This window comes from Acanthaster planci, linkage group LG13 (genome assembly GCF_054643075.1).
Source record: "Acanthaster planci isolate LZ-2023a linkage group LG13, COTS_SCS, whole genome shotgun sequence".
NCBI lineage: Eukaryota > Metazoa > Echinodermata > Asteroidea > Valvatida > Acanthasteridae > Acanthaster > Acanthaster planci.
In genome coordinates this window covers 5,467,821-5,486,857 of record NC_141789.1, presented here as the reverse complement: position 1 = coordinate 5,486,857, position 19,037 = coordinate 5,467,821, and the positions used below count along the sequence as shown (strand labels likewise).

Below are 19,037 nucleotides of genomic sequence, written 5' to 3'. Positions count from 1 at the left end.
CAACATTTACCACTACTGTTGTGTCTAATACAGAACGTACACAATGATAGTAATACACGCACCCAATTGCAGATCTTGTTGGATTACAGAAATATGCATTCATAAAAAAAAATGGCTTCATTTGAAAGAGATACTGTATATGTGGGGGATAAACAAGTGGCCTCACCCATACACAGTGGTCTCTGAGTCCCTTAATATCATTTACAGGTATGCCACACATGTACCAGTACTGCTACAGGCGTGTATCATGTTAAGAGCCGCATAAGGAATGAATTTTATAACAGAGAGTGATTTGAACATGGTTTGCCATGTTGACACCTCAGGTATAAAATGGCTATGGGTTTGCAGAGGAATATCAAAATCAGTACCGAGACATGTACATCCAATGATGCTCAAAAAACCCCTACAAAATGCCAGGATTTCACTCTGAACATACATGTACATGTACATGTATATGTACAGTGTACATGTACATGTACTGTACTCAAGTGTTCCACTTAATGCCTAGCAGTAGCATTGTGCTCACTTGTACAATGCACTCCAAATATTTGTAGCATGAAATTTCATATGAAGAGGTACATACAGTACATTTGAATAGCATGTGCTTCACATGATAATTTACACACATTCTCCACTGTTGGTGTGTGGACTGATCCCCACTTACATGAATCATAATAGTCACCATAGAAGGAGCACTCTACTCCACAATGTACTGATATGTGATTTGATAGGTAATTGATTTGATAAAGTAAAATGATAGTTTAAAAAATTTGCACTGTTGGAGCAAAAATTATCCATTGCAATACACTACCTCAAACCTGTTACCAAACAACCAAAAAATCCAGAGAATTCCCTTTAAAGCTTCATTTGTTGATTTAGTGTACTTATTATAGTCGAGTAGGTAATGAGATCAGGTGACTATCGTGACTGTAAGATTATCTCCCCCGAGAGACTGACAAACATTACTCTAGGTGAACTGTATGTACATGTACCAGTACAATGTAATATTGCTTTAAAACATGGGGGCCTTGCAAATATATAGCACTGATTTGGGCAGGTTATACAGCTGTGCACGCATTAAGTTATTGCTTATTGTCTGACACAGTTTTGTACCAAAACACACATGTACATGTATATACACAGCCACATTATATTTTTTCCTCCTGAAATGACAGTGACGTATAATTTGCTGTTGGGAAGATCAACTTTCCCGCCACATCTAAACAAGCATCTTTGAATAATCCCTTTCAATTTTCAAAATCAACTCCAGATTGGTGCAAGGTGTCCCAACTAATGAATGAGCAATGATGCACGCAGGTGCCCCAACAGGAAGAGCTGCCAATTCAATTAATGTTCATTCCAGACTTGGCCCACATTCTCACAAAGCAGAGCATTACATGCCCAGATTATTTCCACAAATATTTACCTCAGCCATTTTACACTGCCACAGACTCTCTTAATAATTAGGTCATAGATTCCTTTTAAGAGACAATCCCGAGCTGTGCGCAAGGAGCCATGCCTGTGTCCCCCCCCCTCAAGGCATTCCTATGCTGGCTATAATCACCCGGTATGCCATCTGCATCACGGAAGCTCCTGACTCCCATTTCAACAGGAGCTGCTGTAGTTTCAGAGTGATGTGGGAGCTGATTAAATTTTGGAATACCGGTAGTCTGGGTGAGAGAAACAGCAGGGGAAAAGAGAAAACTGGCGAGGGGGATGGAGGCACGACTAACACAGGCTTGGCACAAAAGCCCGAAGCAATCTTCCAGACAACTTTCCCTGAAATCCAATTACATGTAATAGTCCAATCAGTCTTGGCAATATCCGATCTTAATTAGTGCAACTTGCTTGCTAGCGCAAACTGAGCCAATGTCATGTGCTACATTGTACATACAACATGTGACCCATTTATCAAGTGAGTACCTACACGTATGTCAAGTTTATTGTCACAAAGAGAGACACCATCCTGGCTATAAGTGTAACTTTAAAAGTCTTACTATTTACAGTGCAAACTAACCTAACATGAAAGAGTCAAGACCGATGCAATGAGACTAACATGTATGTAATCGAGTCTGTCCACACTGATGCATACAGGGTTCTCCCCAGGATTTTCAAAACTGTGGGGGTTTGCAATTGTGGTTTATCAACATTTTGGGAAGCCCTGGTGTGGGGTTCAGGGCCCACCCAAGGGCCCCGAAAATTTTTGGACTTTAGATGCTCTCAGCTGCATTTTAGAGTATTTCCTGGGCTTTTCAAGTACCTTTCTCATGAAAAAACAATGGGGGATTCAATGATTTTTTTAAAATTTTGGATATCAATATTTTAACAAATGACCAGTTTTCCTTTCTGGACTACTAATTATAGGCACAAAAGGAGTCATTTCAAGTTTCAGACATGCAACAACATGTAGTGGCTGTGTTAATCAATGATTTAAACACCCGTTTATTCAGCTTTAATTTAAATACATGCTTCAACCTTTGGTTTTTGCTGATCACACCTTAAACCATGAGCTCCATTCAGTTGTAAGACAAAAAGATTACCTTAAAGGAATAAACAAATGTCATAAAAAAATATAAAACTATTTGGTCTTTAGGCTTATATAAATAAAACTTTAACAAAATAGAAAAACTAAACAACAAGGCCTTTCTTGCACATCGGCAAGAAAGAATACCCGCTGCAGGTGGCTACTTTGTCTGCATTTGGGTTTCCCTCAGCACGGACTGCAGATGTTATTGGCTCAAATAAAAGGAGCCCATCTTTGATTGAGTTTCTGCCATTATGCGCGAGACAAAACATGGTGATATGGCAACAAGAAATATCATCCCTGTCATACATGTAGATGCCATTAATACTGTTACAGAGGGCTACGGCTGCCCCCATGAAAAAAAAACGTGTGTGGGGTCCATGTTGTAAGTTCTGCAAATGCTGTAGTATAAAATTGTAACCTTCATAAATGCGCTTCTGTAATTTCCTAGACCCTACTCAAGCTATCGTTACTTTTCTGTGGTAACAATCACTATCAGTATCACAGAAGAAATATTTGACAGAAACAAAAGGCAAAATTTTACAGTTGGAAATTTGCATTACATGTCACACATACATGTACGTATCTTTTAGTGTGGACAGACCCAGTTATAAGTGATCACCAGTCCATGCACATTACTAGTAGACCCTTCAAGGTGATTGGTCTCAATTTTGTTTTTCAGTGTCAGTCCTCCAAATGCTGGCAAAGTACAACCAGAAGGAGAGTCCAATTTAAATGACAAGATATACATGTAGGGGTAGCTCTCAAGACATTTGTTACCATTTCTTATTTCAGGCCACTTTTTCAATTACCGGTATAGAATTTAAAGTCAAATTTGCTCTGCATTGAGGAAATTACACAACTGAGCCAATGAATTTGTTTTCCCCAAGCCTTTCATCTAGAAACATGAGTGGCACAACTGTGCAAGGTGTGCACATTTTGTTTCTCATAAGAGAGGGGAAAAAGGAAAAAAAGGGGAACATTCCGCTCGCCGGGGAATGGCACGCCATTGTTTATTTGGTTTAAAACTGAATCCAATTGATTCCCCTCCTTTCCCGTCACCAGCCTCTAAATGAGTGTTTGTCCAGGCCCACTGTCAAAACAGGCTGGCTGCTCCGCGACTTTTATGAGAATCTGCTCAAGTGACAGGCCCCTAATGCACCAAGTTCTTGGTCATGACTTTGGCATGGCCATGTGCAAAAAAGAGGCCAGTCACACGACGTACGGTACCGGTACAGGTGTACAGCAAGGGAACTAATAAAAAGAAAATCGATGACATGTGCACATCATCTGCTTTGAAAGGGAAAATTGCAGAAGGAATAAGATTCTCCCATTTCTGAAGTGGGCCTCAGTGACATCAACAATTTCTCAAAAAGTTGCAACCCTACAAACTTCCCCCACTACGTGCAATGATTATGCTGCACAGTACATGTACATACTGGTATGTTAAAGATTTTATTAAATAAAAGTTATATTTTGGAACTAAATTCATGGAATTAATTAAAGACCGAATTATATTCTCAACAATCTTAAAATGAATACACTGTGAATACTTTATTCATCAGTGTATAGGTCAACATAAAAGACATTTTGTACTACAACAATAATGTGCAATGAGAATGCAGATAATGGACCAAGCCAAAGGGCTTATTGGTGCCAGACCCCTCATCACTTTAAACATACCAGTATGATACCAGGATTTGTTTAAGGCCCTTTATTGTGCATTTTATTCCCATTCATATATCATCTTTATATAAAATAAGGTAAAACCAAGTTGAAAATTTGTATCTTCCAACGATTTAGTTTAGCAATATTTTGTGACACACTCATCTAACTGTAGCTGTGATCCTATAACATCTACTAATACTCGTATCGAAAGTGGGCACTTGGCAGATACATGTACTATTTGGTTCAGTGGTGCCGCTGTTAAGTGATAATCTACAAAATTCAGACTCACTGGTAGTATTGCGCATGCCCACATAATGAGAATTAGAGTCAATAAAATAGGAGCCAAAATTTAATATGAAACCAGAGAAGTGTTTAAATCCAGCAACATGTAATAGTCTTATCAGCAATTTAAATCTGCCCATCCGATTGGCATTCAACATTTGGGTACACTGACTGAGGTACCGGTACGTATGAAAAAGTTTTTAAAATGCATGCAAAGAAGTACCGGTACATGTATATCAGAAAATACTCTTCTTATCTCAATACACAATTCACATCCCATCAAGTTATTACAGGTATACACTGTTCATGTATGGTACATACCAATATTACATACATATTCGCGTACATGTCCATGTACCGGTTTAGACTACACCATATAAATGTGTGGGAAACTGACAATCGTTTAAAGATGTACATGAAATAAACAAAATAAAATTTGCTCTATTTTGAATAATACCCAGCATGTTATGCTAAAAAATATGTAGTCCAATTTTTACCAGTGGTTTCATAGCATAGGAAATGCTGCCATTCAACTTGATACCAATGACGCACCAGTTTATATGTTCAGCAGCATCCAGAGCTATGCACAACCCATCCACTCAGGAGCCTTTCATACTGGAACAGAAGGAAAGATAATTGCCTACAAATCCAGTTGACCGAAAACAAATCCGTCATGGTTGGCCTCAGCAAGCCAGCCACTGCGTGATCCTGTTTGTGAAATTAAACACTGCCAGCCTCTGGTCTACATTTCTGTGGGGACCCTGATCCAGTTATTGCAAGCATCTCTTGTGGACCAGTAATCCTATCATCAGCACTGCACATTATGGTGACGACTGAAACAGGAAACTAAAGATGCTCTGTGAGAAATGCTGCAGAATATCAGCATTTTGGAGACAAGTTTCACATGTTCACAAGAATTCACATCATTCTTTAATAATTTCAATTTGCTTTTTGTTGTTTTCTTTTTTCCTTTACATCATGATACTTGTACATGTATGAATGAATGCATGTTAAGAATTTTGATGTTTTTTTTTCTTCTTTTTTTCTCCATACATCACACATGTGCATTATGTACATGTATGTATGATTTCACTAGTTCTATGTTTTGGGGTAACATACAGTACATGTACATACATGTACATGTAAAAACCATCAAAGCTCAAAGCTAATTGAAAAAAATGGAAAATGCCACCGTGATCGTTATTATTCCTTTGAAAAGTCCATGCCAATAAAAGTGTAAAATGTCAGGGAAATTAAATATATTTGATCCTCCCTAGTCTCATCAAAGATGCAAAGGTATAATATCTCTCTTGCACCTACTAGTATGCCACCTCAGTTGTCAAAAGTGATTCATGAATTTTTCCCTTCATTTACTTTTTGCAATCAGCCAACAGGCAGTTTATGTGACATTGGAAAAGATTAAACCAATAAAAAAAAAAATGAGCCTCAACTGCACATTTATCTACATGTAGCCCCACTAGGGCTTACTAGAGAGTATATTGGCCTGCAGTTTTAACGCTAAAAGATCAAACACTTGGTCTTGACATACATTTACATGTACGACCCAGATGATAATATAAAGGGACATAAGGCACCATGTCCAGTTTCCTCATGGGGATGGTTCATTTACTAGTCCTACTTCAGTAAGTAGATTATGAAAGTCCAGTATTCATAGTAATAGATGTACATTTACTTTACCACCTTACATGTAAATGTATGTACCGACACCGGTAACATTTCAAAGTGGTACACTTCAAAGTTTCTGGAAACAAAGCTGCATGATTAAATCACATACAGATTACAATCACATGACAGCTAAACAGCTCACAATGAGTAAAATAATGTGACCTGTCACGACAACATGAGAGTAAAGTCACATCGCACTCTTTCCTAGTTTGAGGGTTCAAAGTCATATTGAAGTGGAGGTCAATTTGGGGGGTTTGTAATATTTGGAAAGAGTACCCCGTCTCCTATTTAATTCCACATATTTCACAGAATCACATATTTAAAAATGTCATTTTCTCAGCAATTCTGACAATAGCATTATTCGTGCCTGGTCTAAAATGGTGAAACAATGTCAGGAACAAAGACACAAAGCTGCCAGAATAATGCCGCTTTGTTACTTTATACTTTTACCCTAAGTTTTGCATGTACATATTGGAAAGCACTTTTTCTGCTGAATTAAAAAATACCAATGTCTCAGTTTTTGAAAATTCTGACTTTCAGCTCATTTTGTGGTGACAGGTCAAATTTAATCCTCTTTTGAATATTTCATAAACCTGATAGAGAATCTTAAATGTACATGTAGAGGAAGACTAGTCCCCGATCAGGGACCACAGATCAAAAATGCTCCATCACTATAGAAAACATTGCTCTCTGTAGGTTGAACCTACAGAGGGCAATGCTTACTATAGTGATGGAGCATTTTATATCAACCTGGTTAATATGAACAGATCACTGGCTTCCACTCACACTGACAACAATCACGCTCAGCGTCAGACAGTCTTAACAAATGCATAATAAAGCAGAGGCACAATCACGAATCAACTTGCTGGTAAACTACTGTAGAAGCCAGTGCAACTGCAGCAAAACCAGGACAATATGGTCCAACTTGTCTAACAGCCATGTTTAACCACTTGCTGCCGGGTGGTTTGAAAGTTTTCAAAATTCTTCAAAAATTCATCATTTCAATTAATGGACGTTTACACCCACACGAATTACTGCCTGGTGGCCACTCTAGTCTGACAGACAAAATCTATTGACGCCCGAGTATTTCAGCCAGGCCTGCTACCTTGTAAAAAGAGCCCAGATTGTGCGGTGTTACATAATAGTCTCTTGTTCATGAACCTGGCACAGTGCGCTGCTGACCCCTTTTCAATAGGGGCCATATTAGCATGCAGCAGTGCTGTGTGGCTCATCGCTGCGGTGGTGGTATACTGTTTCAAAACAAGGCTGGAGTATCTCCGAGTACGATCTTTTGTTACAAGGCCCAGTTCCGTTTGTCCGATTTCGGAGACCCCAGCCACGCGTATAAACACACGGTGTACGAAACCGGGCTCCCCGGCAGGAAGCAGGTAGTACATGTATCAGCACATGTACATAGGCATACAGTATACACACAGTTAGAAGCATCTGAATTTAAAATTGTTGAATATTCTCATACTGATTCTCCTGTATGGTATTCCATTCACAGAACTGTGGGAGGCAAAACGCTACCAACAAAAGGGAAGGACATCAAGGCAGATTGTGTGGAAGCAATCTACCGGTGCACACACAAATGACATTAAATCTAACATATGCCACTCATTAACAATCCATGCCCATGCCATGCACAACCGTAATGTTCTCTCTATCCTAAAGGTACATGTACATAAACACCTTTCGCAATTTGCTGTTTGTTTGATATGAGGAAATCCATAACCATGCACGCACTGTTTGTGTTTGTGCTATGATTACAACCAAATTCTTTAAATTCCTCTATTTGGTTTCATATTCTTCAATACTCAGTTACATAATTTCCAGTTTCAATGTTCTTTTTGAAACAAGGTTACTATTTCTAATACTTCTACAAGCTTACTGAAACTTTCAATGTCTGTATCTCCTTCGCCTGGTATACAAATTCCAAGAGAATATGGGTGATTCACAAGAGTGCCCCTCCAAGAGTTTGCAACATGTTGGCAAATCACAATGCGCGAAATCTGTCGACCCTTTCCAAATGCACACTAGGAAGACAGATTTTGAGCATTATGATTGGTCAGTTGGTTGCAAACTCTTCAAGGCACACTATTGTGAAACGCCATATTGAAACATTCTGAAGTTATCGGCTGAATGATTGGTCTCAGGATTTATTTCAAACAAAGCAATACCACAACAGTGTCTGTATGGGGAGTATGCAAACACTGCCGGCATTTGTAACAAGTCCCTGTTTCCATTTCTGATTTGTAAACCCCATAGAATGGTTGGCATGGTTGTGAGATATCCCCAGCAAAAGTATCTTATGTGCAAATTGACATCTGTGACTTTCTGTGACTTATTTTTCCCTCAAAACTGTTGGATCCCACACATCTGGTTCCATCACTGATTGTGACCTTGCATAATCAAATAGCACCTACGATATCCATCATGCTGCAAATTTGATTCAATTGCAAATGCGTTTAACCCTAACCCTCCTCAATCCTTCACCTGTTGGAGGACTGAGGAGGGTTAGTTAATGTACGTATGTTGTAAGTCCTTCAATACCACCGAAATCAAAATAACCCTCCCTCCATGCACATGTGATGGAACTGTCCCTCAACAGTGTCCAAGTTGCATACATCTTGCTTTCACAGACATGTACATGTACACGAATACTGAATAACAAGCAAAACATGCAGGTGTAATTTGTGACCAATCACTAGACTCAGAGAATTGATCAGGTAAATGGTTGTGTGCATGTCTGGGCTACTACGAGAAAGAGAAACTTGGCTGGGAGTGAAGACATTGTGTCATCTCTGTAATGTGCACTGTGTGGCATTTTCCCACTCTCTAACCTGTCTAATTTCATTTGCAGTGTTAATTTTGAATCATATACATACATAATAACATCACTTGTAGGTGACACTGCTAATCAGAAAATGCTACGAAGCACATACATGTAAATGTTCACAGGTGTCCATGTACACGTATCTGACGTAAATCAGAAATATGAACACAGAAATGGGCCCCGTGTATGAAAAAATGACATCCTGGACAGCTGAAGAAATCAAGGGATAGTTTTCCAATTCCAGGTTATTCAAAGTGGACTTAGAATGTGCAACGTAAGGAACCACTGTTTTGTAAATTTAACCTGAAAAAGTCCCACGTGGTGAACAAGGCTTTAGTATGGACACTGCCATCAGCATCTCTTCTGCTCAGAGCATTCCCAGACATAAACCCATCATCAGCAGCCTGGGTTAAACTAAACAGACCTTTCTCTGAGACCACTGAGAGAAACAGCAACTACAAGATGATAAAGGATCCCACTGCAGATGGCCCAGCTTCTATGCTGCATTCAACTGCTTTCTCAGAAAAATGAACTCCCTTGTTTAGGTCTGGTGAGTGACTCCATCAAGTACCTCGTTTTGTCTACTACTGCAGAGAACTGCCAATGGCTTTGTGCCATTCCAGGCACTGTGTTGGAATGGAATTCCCTTGAAAGTGCTTTAGGAGGTGAAGTAACAGCCGGATAAGCTGGATTTCACAAGAAATTAGTCAACTGTTGCCATGCACAGGAAGCATGCCTGTAAATGGTTTTACATGAATGGGACTTAAAGTAAATCCTGAAATACTCCCGGTACATGCAGCTTCAGCAGTTTCAGCAGTACACATACAGTGCCAGATGTTTTGGGGAGGAATTCGGAAGTAGAATTTTTTCAATCTCTTTTCAAAGCAAATTCATGTCAATGTCTCAAACAAAAGACCCCACTGCAGTGAGGTGAAAATTTTGGAGTCCTTTTAATACCTTGAAGAATAAAACATTAAATCCAAGTGCTTCATAATATGCATCCCTTATCTTGCGTCAAAAGTCTGGAGATCTCTCTTTTTCATGAGACCTGATGCAAACACTTTGTTAAAAATGATTAACATGTAGTTGGTAAAATGTATGCTTCCTGCAGCCATTGTAAGGAGCCATTCAATTATTTTAGTTTTAACTTTCAAATTTTTTTTTGAAAGTTTTTTGACCCCCCACCCACACCCACTTTCAATTTTCCTTCAGTATTATACACAGACCATACATGATGGCGGCCATGTTTAATGTCACACCACAATCCCACATACATGTACAAATTCCTGTTACAATGTTCCCTGATATAACGTTCTTCTCTTTTTCTCATGCCAGGCTATTCTCCCATTGATTGTGTACATTTAACTTTCTTAACAGTGCTCTTGTTTACAGCCTTTTCAAGTCCAAGTATCACCTCCCTGATAAAAACATGCAAATTATTGCAGGGCAGGAACTTCGTTCTGGAAAGGGCAAGGCAATTTTCTCATTTGCAAAGGGCACTTGTATTTGAAAATCAACTTGTCTATGGGGCACTTCAATGAGCATTGAGGCACAGACCGGGGGCATCATCAAGGCCCTTGCCTCTGATGCCTCACTGAAGTTCCTGCCGTTATTGACGTGACATTTTTTTGTATTATGCAGCAGTGCATCAGCTGAAAGTGGCTACCTTCATGGACCAGCCATAGCTCCGTGGGTCAAGCGTTGGTCCAACAGAAATCAGGGTTCACTGGACGGCTGAAAAAACGTGCAATGAGACTTCAACATGGAAACATGAAATCTGAAAAATACCTATGAACCGGTATGAAGAGCGATTTAATTTTGTGACCTAACTCACATATAGTTCTGAAGTTTTTTATCGTTTCATGTTATCAGGCTGTGGAGGTTTGGAATGTATTATGTTGTCACAGGGGTCACTGGCTCCCAGCCATTTCATGTCATTCTTGCTTTTTCTAGTGGTAGGAACCAGTTTACCATGAATGCTTCACCTAGTGTGCTTCCACCACACAACTTGAGTAGTGCAAGTTGCTTCACATTTGCGGGAAAGCCTGTAGAGTTTGCAAAGTACCAATTATGACGGCCATTTTATACATGTGTTTGACACTATACACCCTCATCTACACATACATGTACACAAGTATTTATGGAAAGATTCAAGTTAGATGGCACGTACATGTGTTCACTGTCGGATTATGTTTTACGGTGCAAGTGCACATGTGCATGGATTTTACCTGGTTACATTGGTTTCAGCACTGCTCAGATAACGTAAAATAAGCTCGATACCTACATGTAGTTATTACAAGTACATGTATGTAGAGTGCATGAACAGGAATCTGTCTCATGTAGCACATAGTAACAATCCACCCTGCGGTCCTTGTAATTTAAGATTCAAATGGGTGAACAATCCAGTGGTAAAAGCAACTGGTGATCAATGCCTGCAGTGTGAAAACTGATTGAGCGCACATGGTACCCTGCTGCATGACCACTACAAATGCCTGGCTTCCAAATCTAATGAAAAACCGTCTTCACCCATAGAGTTTCACGCATACAGTATATGGCGCACAGGTCAGTCTATCCGAAACACAGAACGAAGTAGAAAGGAATGTGCTTACAGAACGCTGGAACAGCGTGTAGTTCACACAAGTATGGTGGCCCTGAAGGGACATACAAATTCACGAATTGTCACGAATATTTTTGGGACATCCTGAATATTTTTCAGACATGTCATGAACAAATTCACTAGTCGCACACTTTGTCACAAATATTTTTCCCGTAGACTAGTCGCGAATGTCATTGTCCCTTCAGACACACACACAAGTCAACTTTTTCCCCGTTTTATGAAAAGTGAATTTTGATTTTCAATGATTGACCTTAACCCCCACCCACTACTTTGAGAAAAACACTGAAATCAAAACCACTGAAATTAAAACCACTGAACTTAGCAGTAATTTGGGGGCAAGTTTAGTACGTGTAGTTTCATTGACCAACATCTGAAGGTCCAGTACCAGTTCAGTACATGAACACAATGGATCTGATTTCCTGTTTTAAGGTACAACATTAAGTGATTTACAATTCAGTAATTAGAATGCTCTTAACAAGTACTTGTACATATATGTACAATGTACGTGTAAATTATAGGTGCATTATACAAATAATGTAAAAGACCTTCAAACTTCAAAATTACGGGTCCTATAATAAACTGTTTGTCAGGCAGATGATTGAGTTACATAATTTAACCCTGTTGTGTTGTGTTACATCATTTTTTTTCCTCCTACGGGTACTGCCTAAGCCCTCAAGGTGTGCAAAGAGATGTTGTGGGCTAGTCCAACTGCATGCTTAAACCAGACTGCTCAGGAAATAGAGGGAACTACACTGTGGCACAGGCAAATGCGGAATCATGCAATTTAAGGAATTGTGGCTAATTGCTCCCCCAACCCCTTGGTAGAAATGGGGATACTCACACACACATGGCATTAATTCCAACATTCCATCTTTTTTAGTGAATTGAGTAATGTGGTAACAGCTGTTATGCACTACTGTGAAACCTACATGTATGTTCCCATAGAGTCTTGATATTGAAGTAATTTGCTATAGAACATAGTGTCCTTTGAAAAGTTGCCAGCATTTTCCTCAGAGAAACCTCCATTTTTAGGGTACGCTTTCAGCTGGTATACATACACTTAATTCAAGGAAAATAATGAACCTAATTCAAGGAAAATATTTCCATCGTAGTTCAATATGCTAGAAATTCATCCTTATCTGCATTCCCAGCATGTACATCTTTAGGCCCATGATTTAAACCAATGTCACCAGATGTGGCCAGGTTCAAGTATGTGGATCAACTTCAACCATGGCCATAAATGTTTCCCAATGAGCTGGCGGGGATCCAAGAAGACGCTGCGGATACTGCCGCAGCCTCCGGAAGCCAGGGCCAGAGCTGCATTCTCCTCTGGCTGGTTGTGGAGCTCTCCCTCTCTCTGCCTCTCTCAGTGATAGAGAAATACAGGCCAGACACGCACGCAATCAATCACTCAGCATGGGGACAGCATCTACAGAGCCCCAGTGCCACACAGCACGGTCTTGCATATTAAATACCACTGCTGGAATATCATGCAGTAAAAATTGACGGAATAATTGGAATTCAGACCGCTATCATTTATTGACAGAGGCTTGCAAGATCATGCATGATAATGCGGAGTCTGACTTCAAATTAGCCTGATTTGTTTAGCTCCCAGGTTTGAGAAGTTCCCTCAAAGGCAAAACTCAAAGATATTACAACTGTATTAAAATGTATTACTTTTTTCACCAACCAACAATCTTATCCTGTACAAAGTAACCATTGTCAACTGCAATAAAAAAAGTAACTGGAATCCTTTTTTCCCCTGCTTGAATAGTTGTAATTTAGGGATTAAATTTTCAGGATTTCAAGAGTTTCAGAAGTACAAATCTATCATTTTTGACCAGGCAATCAAGAAATCATAGCAATCAAGGCATTCATGCTTGCGTGCATATCTATGCGGATCTTCTTTTAATGCCATACTGTGGTCAAAGCTACCCTTTGTTCATTTACGTTTCACACATCTATAACCTTCTATTTTTAGCAAAATTGGCAGTTAATGTTGTGTCATACGATGTGTGATAAACATGTGGCACTTAAATATTTCTTAACGCATGTGCGTGCTGTCTATAATGTAAAGTATGTGCATGTACAGTACGCGTGAAATCAAACAGTAGAGTTCTCAAGGTATTGCATATATATATATATATATATAATATATATATGGATATTCCATATCAAATGGAATATATTCATGTAGTTTGAAGGGCTACATGAAAAGTCACACGTACATGAGGAAAATCTATTTAAAATCATTTCATCGTATCATGGAAACCCATCAAGAACATTTGAACAATAGCAGTACGCCTGTCAGCTGGGTATTGCAGTGATACTGCAGACAATTACAAGACGTGATAAAAAACCTTACTTTGCATTTACTGAGCATTTTAATATGGTTTATCATTCTGTAATTTCTCTGGACCCCAGTGACTAAACCCCAGGTAAGCATTCTCAGAGCTTTCATGGAACTGCTGTAACATCTTTTCCATGGAAAAAAAAATCCAAGAAATGTAAGCAACAAAATTAATATATGGTAAAGTACAAAAGGAGTAAAGATAAGTGTTTAACTGTAAAAATTGCATGTAAGTTTGCAAAGTTCTGCAAAGGCTCACAAAAGAAACATGGAATTGTGTAGACTTTCATTTACTGCTTCAGGAAAAGATGTCCTTCCACCCAGTCATTTCAAACGTGTCCAACTGATCCTTAACCATTACCATAAGACAAGTACACAAAAGACCTTGTGAAAAATACATGAATATGATTGCTATATCAAAAACAGGAATGCATGTACATGTACATGAAAGTATAGTACATGGCATCTTCCATGGGACTAGAATACAAGCAAATGAACGGTATGGTATCAGGGTTCAATTTTTTATGATTGACATGATGAAATACTTGTAGAATAACCTTGGAGCTAAGAAGATTGTAATGAATACCCATGTTATCTTGGTCTTCACCACGGAGCCACTAAAATGATAATGAGGATGGTAATGCTGTGTCTAAGGATAAAAACAAATGCAGGAAGGTCACGCAAAGCGTTCTCGAAAGTCATTGCACTGACAGCTCACTTCTACTGTCTCAGTCTAATTGCGGACAGTGGTCACATTTGACCATTTTTTATTGGACCACACTGTTTTTCCGACGGTAAAACCGTCGGAAAAACAGTCCAGTGCGAACACGGCTTAGGAATTACTCCACGTTTCTACTAGACTCCTTATTACATGTATGACTGAGTGGATTCCAACTTTCTTACCTCCTCATCTTTGTTGGTGAACTCATGGGAGCCGGAGACCTTGTTAATGACCTGTGCAACTCCAATCACATCTCCGTCGTGGTTGATGATGGGCATACAGAGAATGCTATAGGTGCGGTAGCCAGTTCGCTTGTCTACCTCGGGATTGAAACGAGGATCCTGTACATTAGATTTAAAAACAGAGAGAAGTGGTATATTAATCACTGTGCATATACCTACATGTATAGAGCATCATTCTAAAATTCATTATCACTAAAATGTACAGGAGTCAATATTTCAACGATATCATTTTCCCAATTAAAATTATAGCCATAATTTTCAACGAGTACAATTATACGAAAATATTACAATTGAATTATTATTTAATATTTTATCATGTGTGTTTTTTACAGGCATAGCTCAAATCCAACAAATTTTGTCTAATCAGAAGATTTCAAAACAAAGTCAAAAAATTGTCAGGCACATACATGTACGTACTTGGGTGTTTCAACAAACATTTGTTGAAACCTAAGCACCCGTTTTCCAATACAATTGAGTACCCACTGAACCCTCACATACTGCTCTGGCAAGCTCTGTATCTAAAAGACAATTTCAAGAAATTTGGGACTGAACTGAGGGAATAATATTTATCCCTGTAGCAAATATGTCCCAACAACTACTATCATTCAGTACATGCGCAGTCCCCACAGCTACAACAGAAGTAGTATGTGTACTGTACACACATACATGTACATGTACATACAAACCTCTTCAGATTTGCCGTCAACTATCGGTACATGTACATCATGTGCACATCAGGAGCGTAGCCATGCGGGGCCTGGGGGGGGGGATTTGCCCCTACAAATTCCCATTCCCCTCCCCATGTGCCCCCATCAAAAGAATGGATGAATGGATACTGAACAAGGCTAACAAGAGCTTGCCCCCCCAAAAAAAAACCCACCACAGAAAGCTGCCCCCCCCCAAAAAAGATGCTACTATCCCCTTGCGCCTCCCCACTAGTAAAATCCTCGCTATGCCACTGGCGCACATATCTGGTACCAATACACAATAGTTCATGGCAGTCTGAGTTTTATCCAGCATGCTACATGTAAACCGTGTTCTCAATCTTAGCTGGGTTTTCTACATGAATTAACATGGTGATGCGCACAAAAAGAGTGAGTTTCAATGTAAATGCAATTAAGTCAGTCTGTCAGCCTGAACATTTCAGCCATTACTCAGGGACACTCTCAAGTGCGTGGTGTCCTAGCAACCACCTGGCGACAAACAAAACGTGTGAAATGCTCTTCTCCTTGGTTAAGATTTAGAAGGCTCTCCATTGTTATCGGTAGTGCAGTTTGTTTCTTTTACCTGAAGGTTGGCAATTTCATCCCCAATTTCCTTTCAGGCAAGACATATTTCCAATTTTTGAGAGGGATGTCACGAAAGAACAGTGATGGCAAAATTTAATAACCAGAAAAATTTCATCCTTTTGTAGTCAAATGGAGCCTTTTGCACAATCTTCAAGTGAGAGATTTCTATTTTTAAGTTTTCCATATCAAAATCTGAATGCATCTCCAAGTTAACATTTTAAATAATGCCTGTAATCAAAAATCTAGTTTTCTAGGAAATCAGGGGGTTTTGCCAACATTTATTCTATCATAAAAAAATGGTGGTTGGCATTGTTTGTTTTGCAAATGCTTGTTAATCAGTCACATCATTTACAAATGTAAATTCTGTATGTGCAAGTAATTTAATGGAAAAAACTTCAAAAACAGTTTTATGTGGAAAATTCAATCATATAACCACATACATCTGATTCTGTCAGTACAGAATTTTTCAAATATTTGCTTCATAACTTTAATCAAATCATTAATGTCTAAAAAATGAATATCACTCAGTTCAAATTTTACATGATCAACATGTACACATTCCTAAACAGAAACTTGATCTTTGGACATGTTATGATTGAAGCAGTGTGGTTTCCCGATCGATTTCCACAATAACACATGCTTCTGTGTATTTGCTGATTAACTTACTAATTTACCTTTAAGCAGAGCAATTAAAAGTGCCCGTTGGCTAATGAACGTGTCATCAATGGAGAGAAAGTGTACTGTAGCTAGTCTCCAAGAACCAGGCCATAACAAATTGAATTGCTTGCAGTGGAGTGGAACAAGCAGCATATTAAGCACAATACTGAGTCTCATCATTAGCAGGGTCACGCATCGGTTAAGTGGTTCATTCATCATTCTTAATTCATCATGGAGAGTGAAAACCTTCCATACTTCCATACTGACTGAAACTGACCTGTGTGTATAATTTCACAATGATCAAAAATTCAAGGATCGATGCGTCTTTGTCAATCAAAAGTTACTTTTCTTTTTCCCTTTTTTTCTGCAAATTTGCTTTTTCAAGTGTCTAATTAACAAAACTCACATGATGGGACATGCTACACAATTCAGACTCCATTTGCCCCTCCCCTTTGGGGCGGCCAAACAAAAGTACAGACTCTATGACCTAAAAAAAAAAACCTGGGAAAAAAATTTGGCTGAAATGGTTTGTTTTAAACCGTGAACTAATGCCAATGTAAAACAAAACACCAACCAAGCCCTGAACTACATGTACATGCAGCATATCTGTAGGATCATTTACTGGTGTACTGCTTTAGGAAGAAGCCAATCGAGTATTTATAACACAAACCATCTTTACTGAAGAATCTTTGTCCTTTAAGTTTCCCTTCATGTATCAGACCACAATGCCAAAATGCTCTTCAGTACCATGCAGTACAAGTATGCATCGTGCCTTCGAAACCGTCTTTCCTAATTTTGAACACAAAAAAATTACCCTAGCATGGTCTAAAGTAATTTTATGAACACTTTAAATGCATGTACATGTACATCCACATGTACCAGGTATGAACCACTATGATATTCAAATAAATATGTTAAATCTACAAATTTGGACCTAACCCCTGATAATTTATAGTAACTCATTAGTGGTTTCAAAGGAGAGAATTGTCCAATTGGGAACCGCATGCATGAATTTAATTTGGGGCTTTTAACTTCCATTTCTATAATGACACCCTATGTCAATCTTCAAGTACAGTGTCTATTCTGCATGTGTGTAATTTCAAGGTGTTAATTTTTGCAATGCAAATCTGGCTTCAGCAAGTGCTCAACTGTCAGACATGGCGCCTGACTAATCATGACAGATTGAGCAGGCCGAGTCAGAGAAGACAAACAGTTGCAAACATTGGGCAACCCAAATTTATGAATGTTGCTTTATCAAGAGTAACAGCACTAACGACAGTCCATGCTTTCTGCGAAGACACATCATCTTCCTGGCAAACACCAAGTGAGGTTTGCGTGCCTAGTGAGCAAAGACCTTCGCTGTACATGTTTGGACAGCTGTAATGTTCACAGCTCCATAACACCACAAAGCCCAACCTTCCCCAGCAAGCACACCAACAACTACTCAATACTCAGCAAGCGTAGAAGACAGTGAATTTGAAGCCCATGCTGATATTAATTCCAGTAATTCCAGCCGGCCCACTCCCATAAGCCCCTAGTGCATTTCAGGCAGTCAGCTTCATCCTGCGCATCATGTGTTCAATTAAGCACCAACAGTGCACAACCTCTACAGATAATTGTCTAATTTTCTGTCCTAAATTAAGATCCCCGAAGATAAAAAGAGTTTTGAAAAAAATTCAACGAGTGGGTGTATTACTGCATGCATGCATTTAAGGCAACAAAACAAAACAACCCCCACCCCAAAAACTGACATAATCTAAGGCAAACATCAAATAAAGTCACTGTGGACTAATAGCCTGTATAAAAATGAATTAGACGTGTAAAGGACATCCTTAACTGTATTTATTAAATGTACCTTTAAAGGGAGTTTATACCATTGGTTTTTTGCCGTGATTTTACAAGTTCTGCTGATTTACAGGTGTAAAAATAATTGCAGTTTTCATTGCACTGACTTATTCACGTTTGAATTAACTTCTTTGAGAAAAATATTCAAAAAACATAGTAATCTTTTCAATGGTCAAATTGAAGATCAAGTTGTAATTTATCTTGTGTGAAATCTATGAACTACAGCGCATTCTGGGTGAGTGAACAACGTACTCGCTGGGTCAGTCTGCAGATGAACAAGCATGACAGGTGCTCTTGCCCTTTTCAAAGATCATTTTTCC

At 38.9% G+C, this 19,037-nt stretch overlaps 1 protein-coding gene across 6 annotated transcripts in view; it reads right to left on the bottom strand.

The window, feature by feature from the left end:
• Positions 1–19,037, bottom strand: part of LOC110982457 (cGMP-specific 3',5'-cyclic phosphodiesterase-like) — a 154,072-nt gene that overhangs the window by 116,377 nt on the left and 18,658 nt on the right. For all 6 annotated transcript variants that reach the window (XM_022240854.2, XM_022240857.2, XM_022240856.2 and 3 more), the window contains exon 2: positions 14,867–15,025. In XM_022240854.2, coding sequence (XP_022096546.2) covers positions 14,867–15,025 — 159 coding nt within the window. The remainder of the gene's footprint in view (positions 1–14,866; positions 15,026–19,037) is intronic.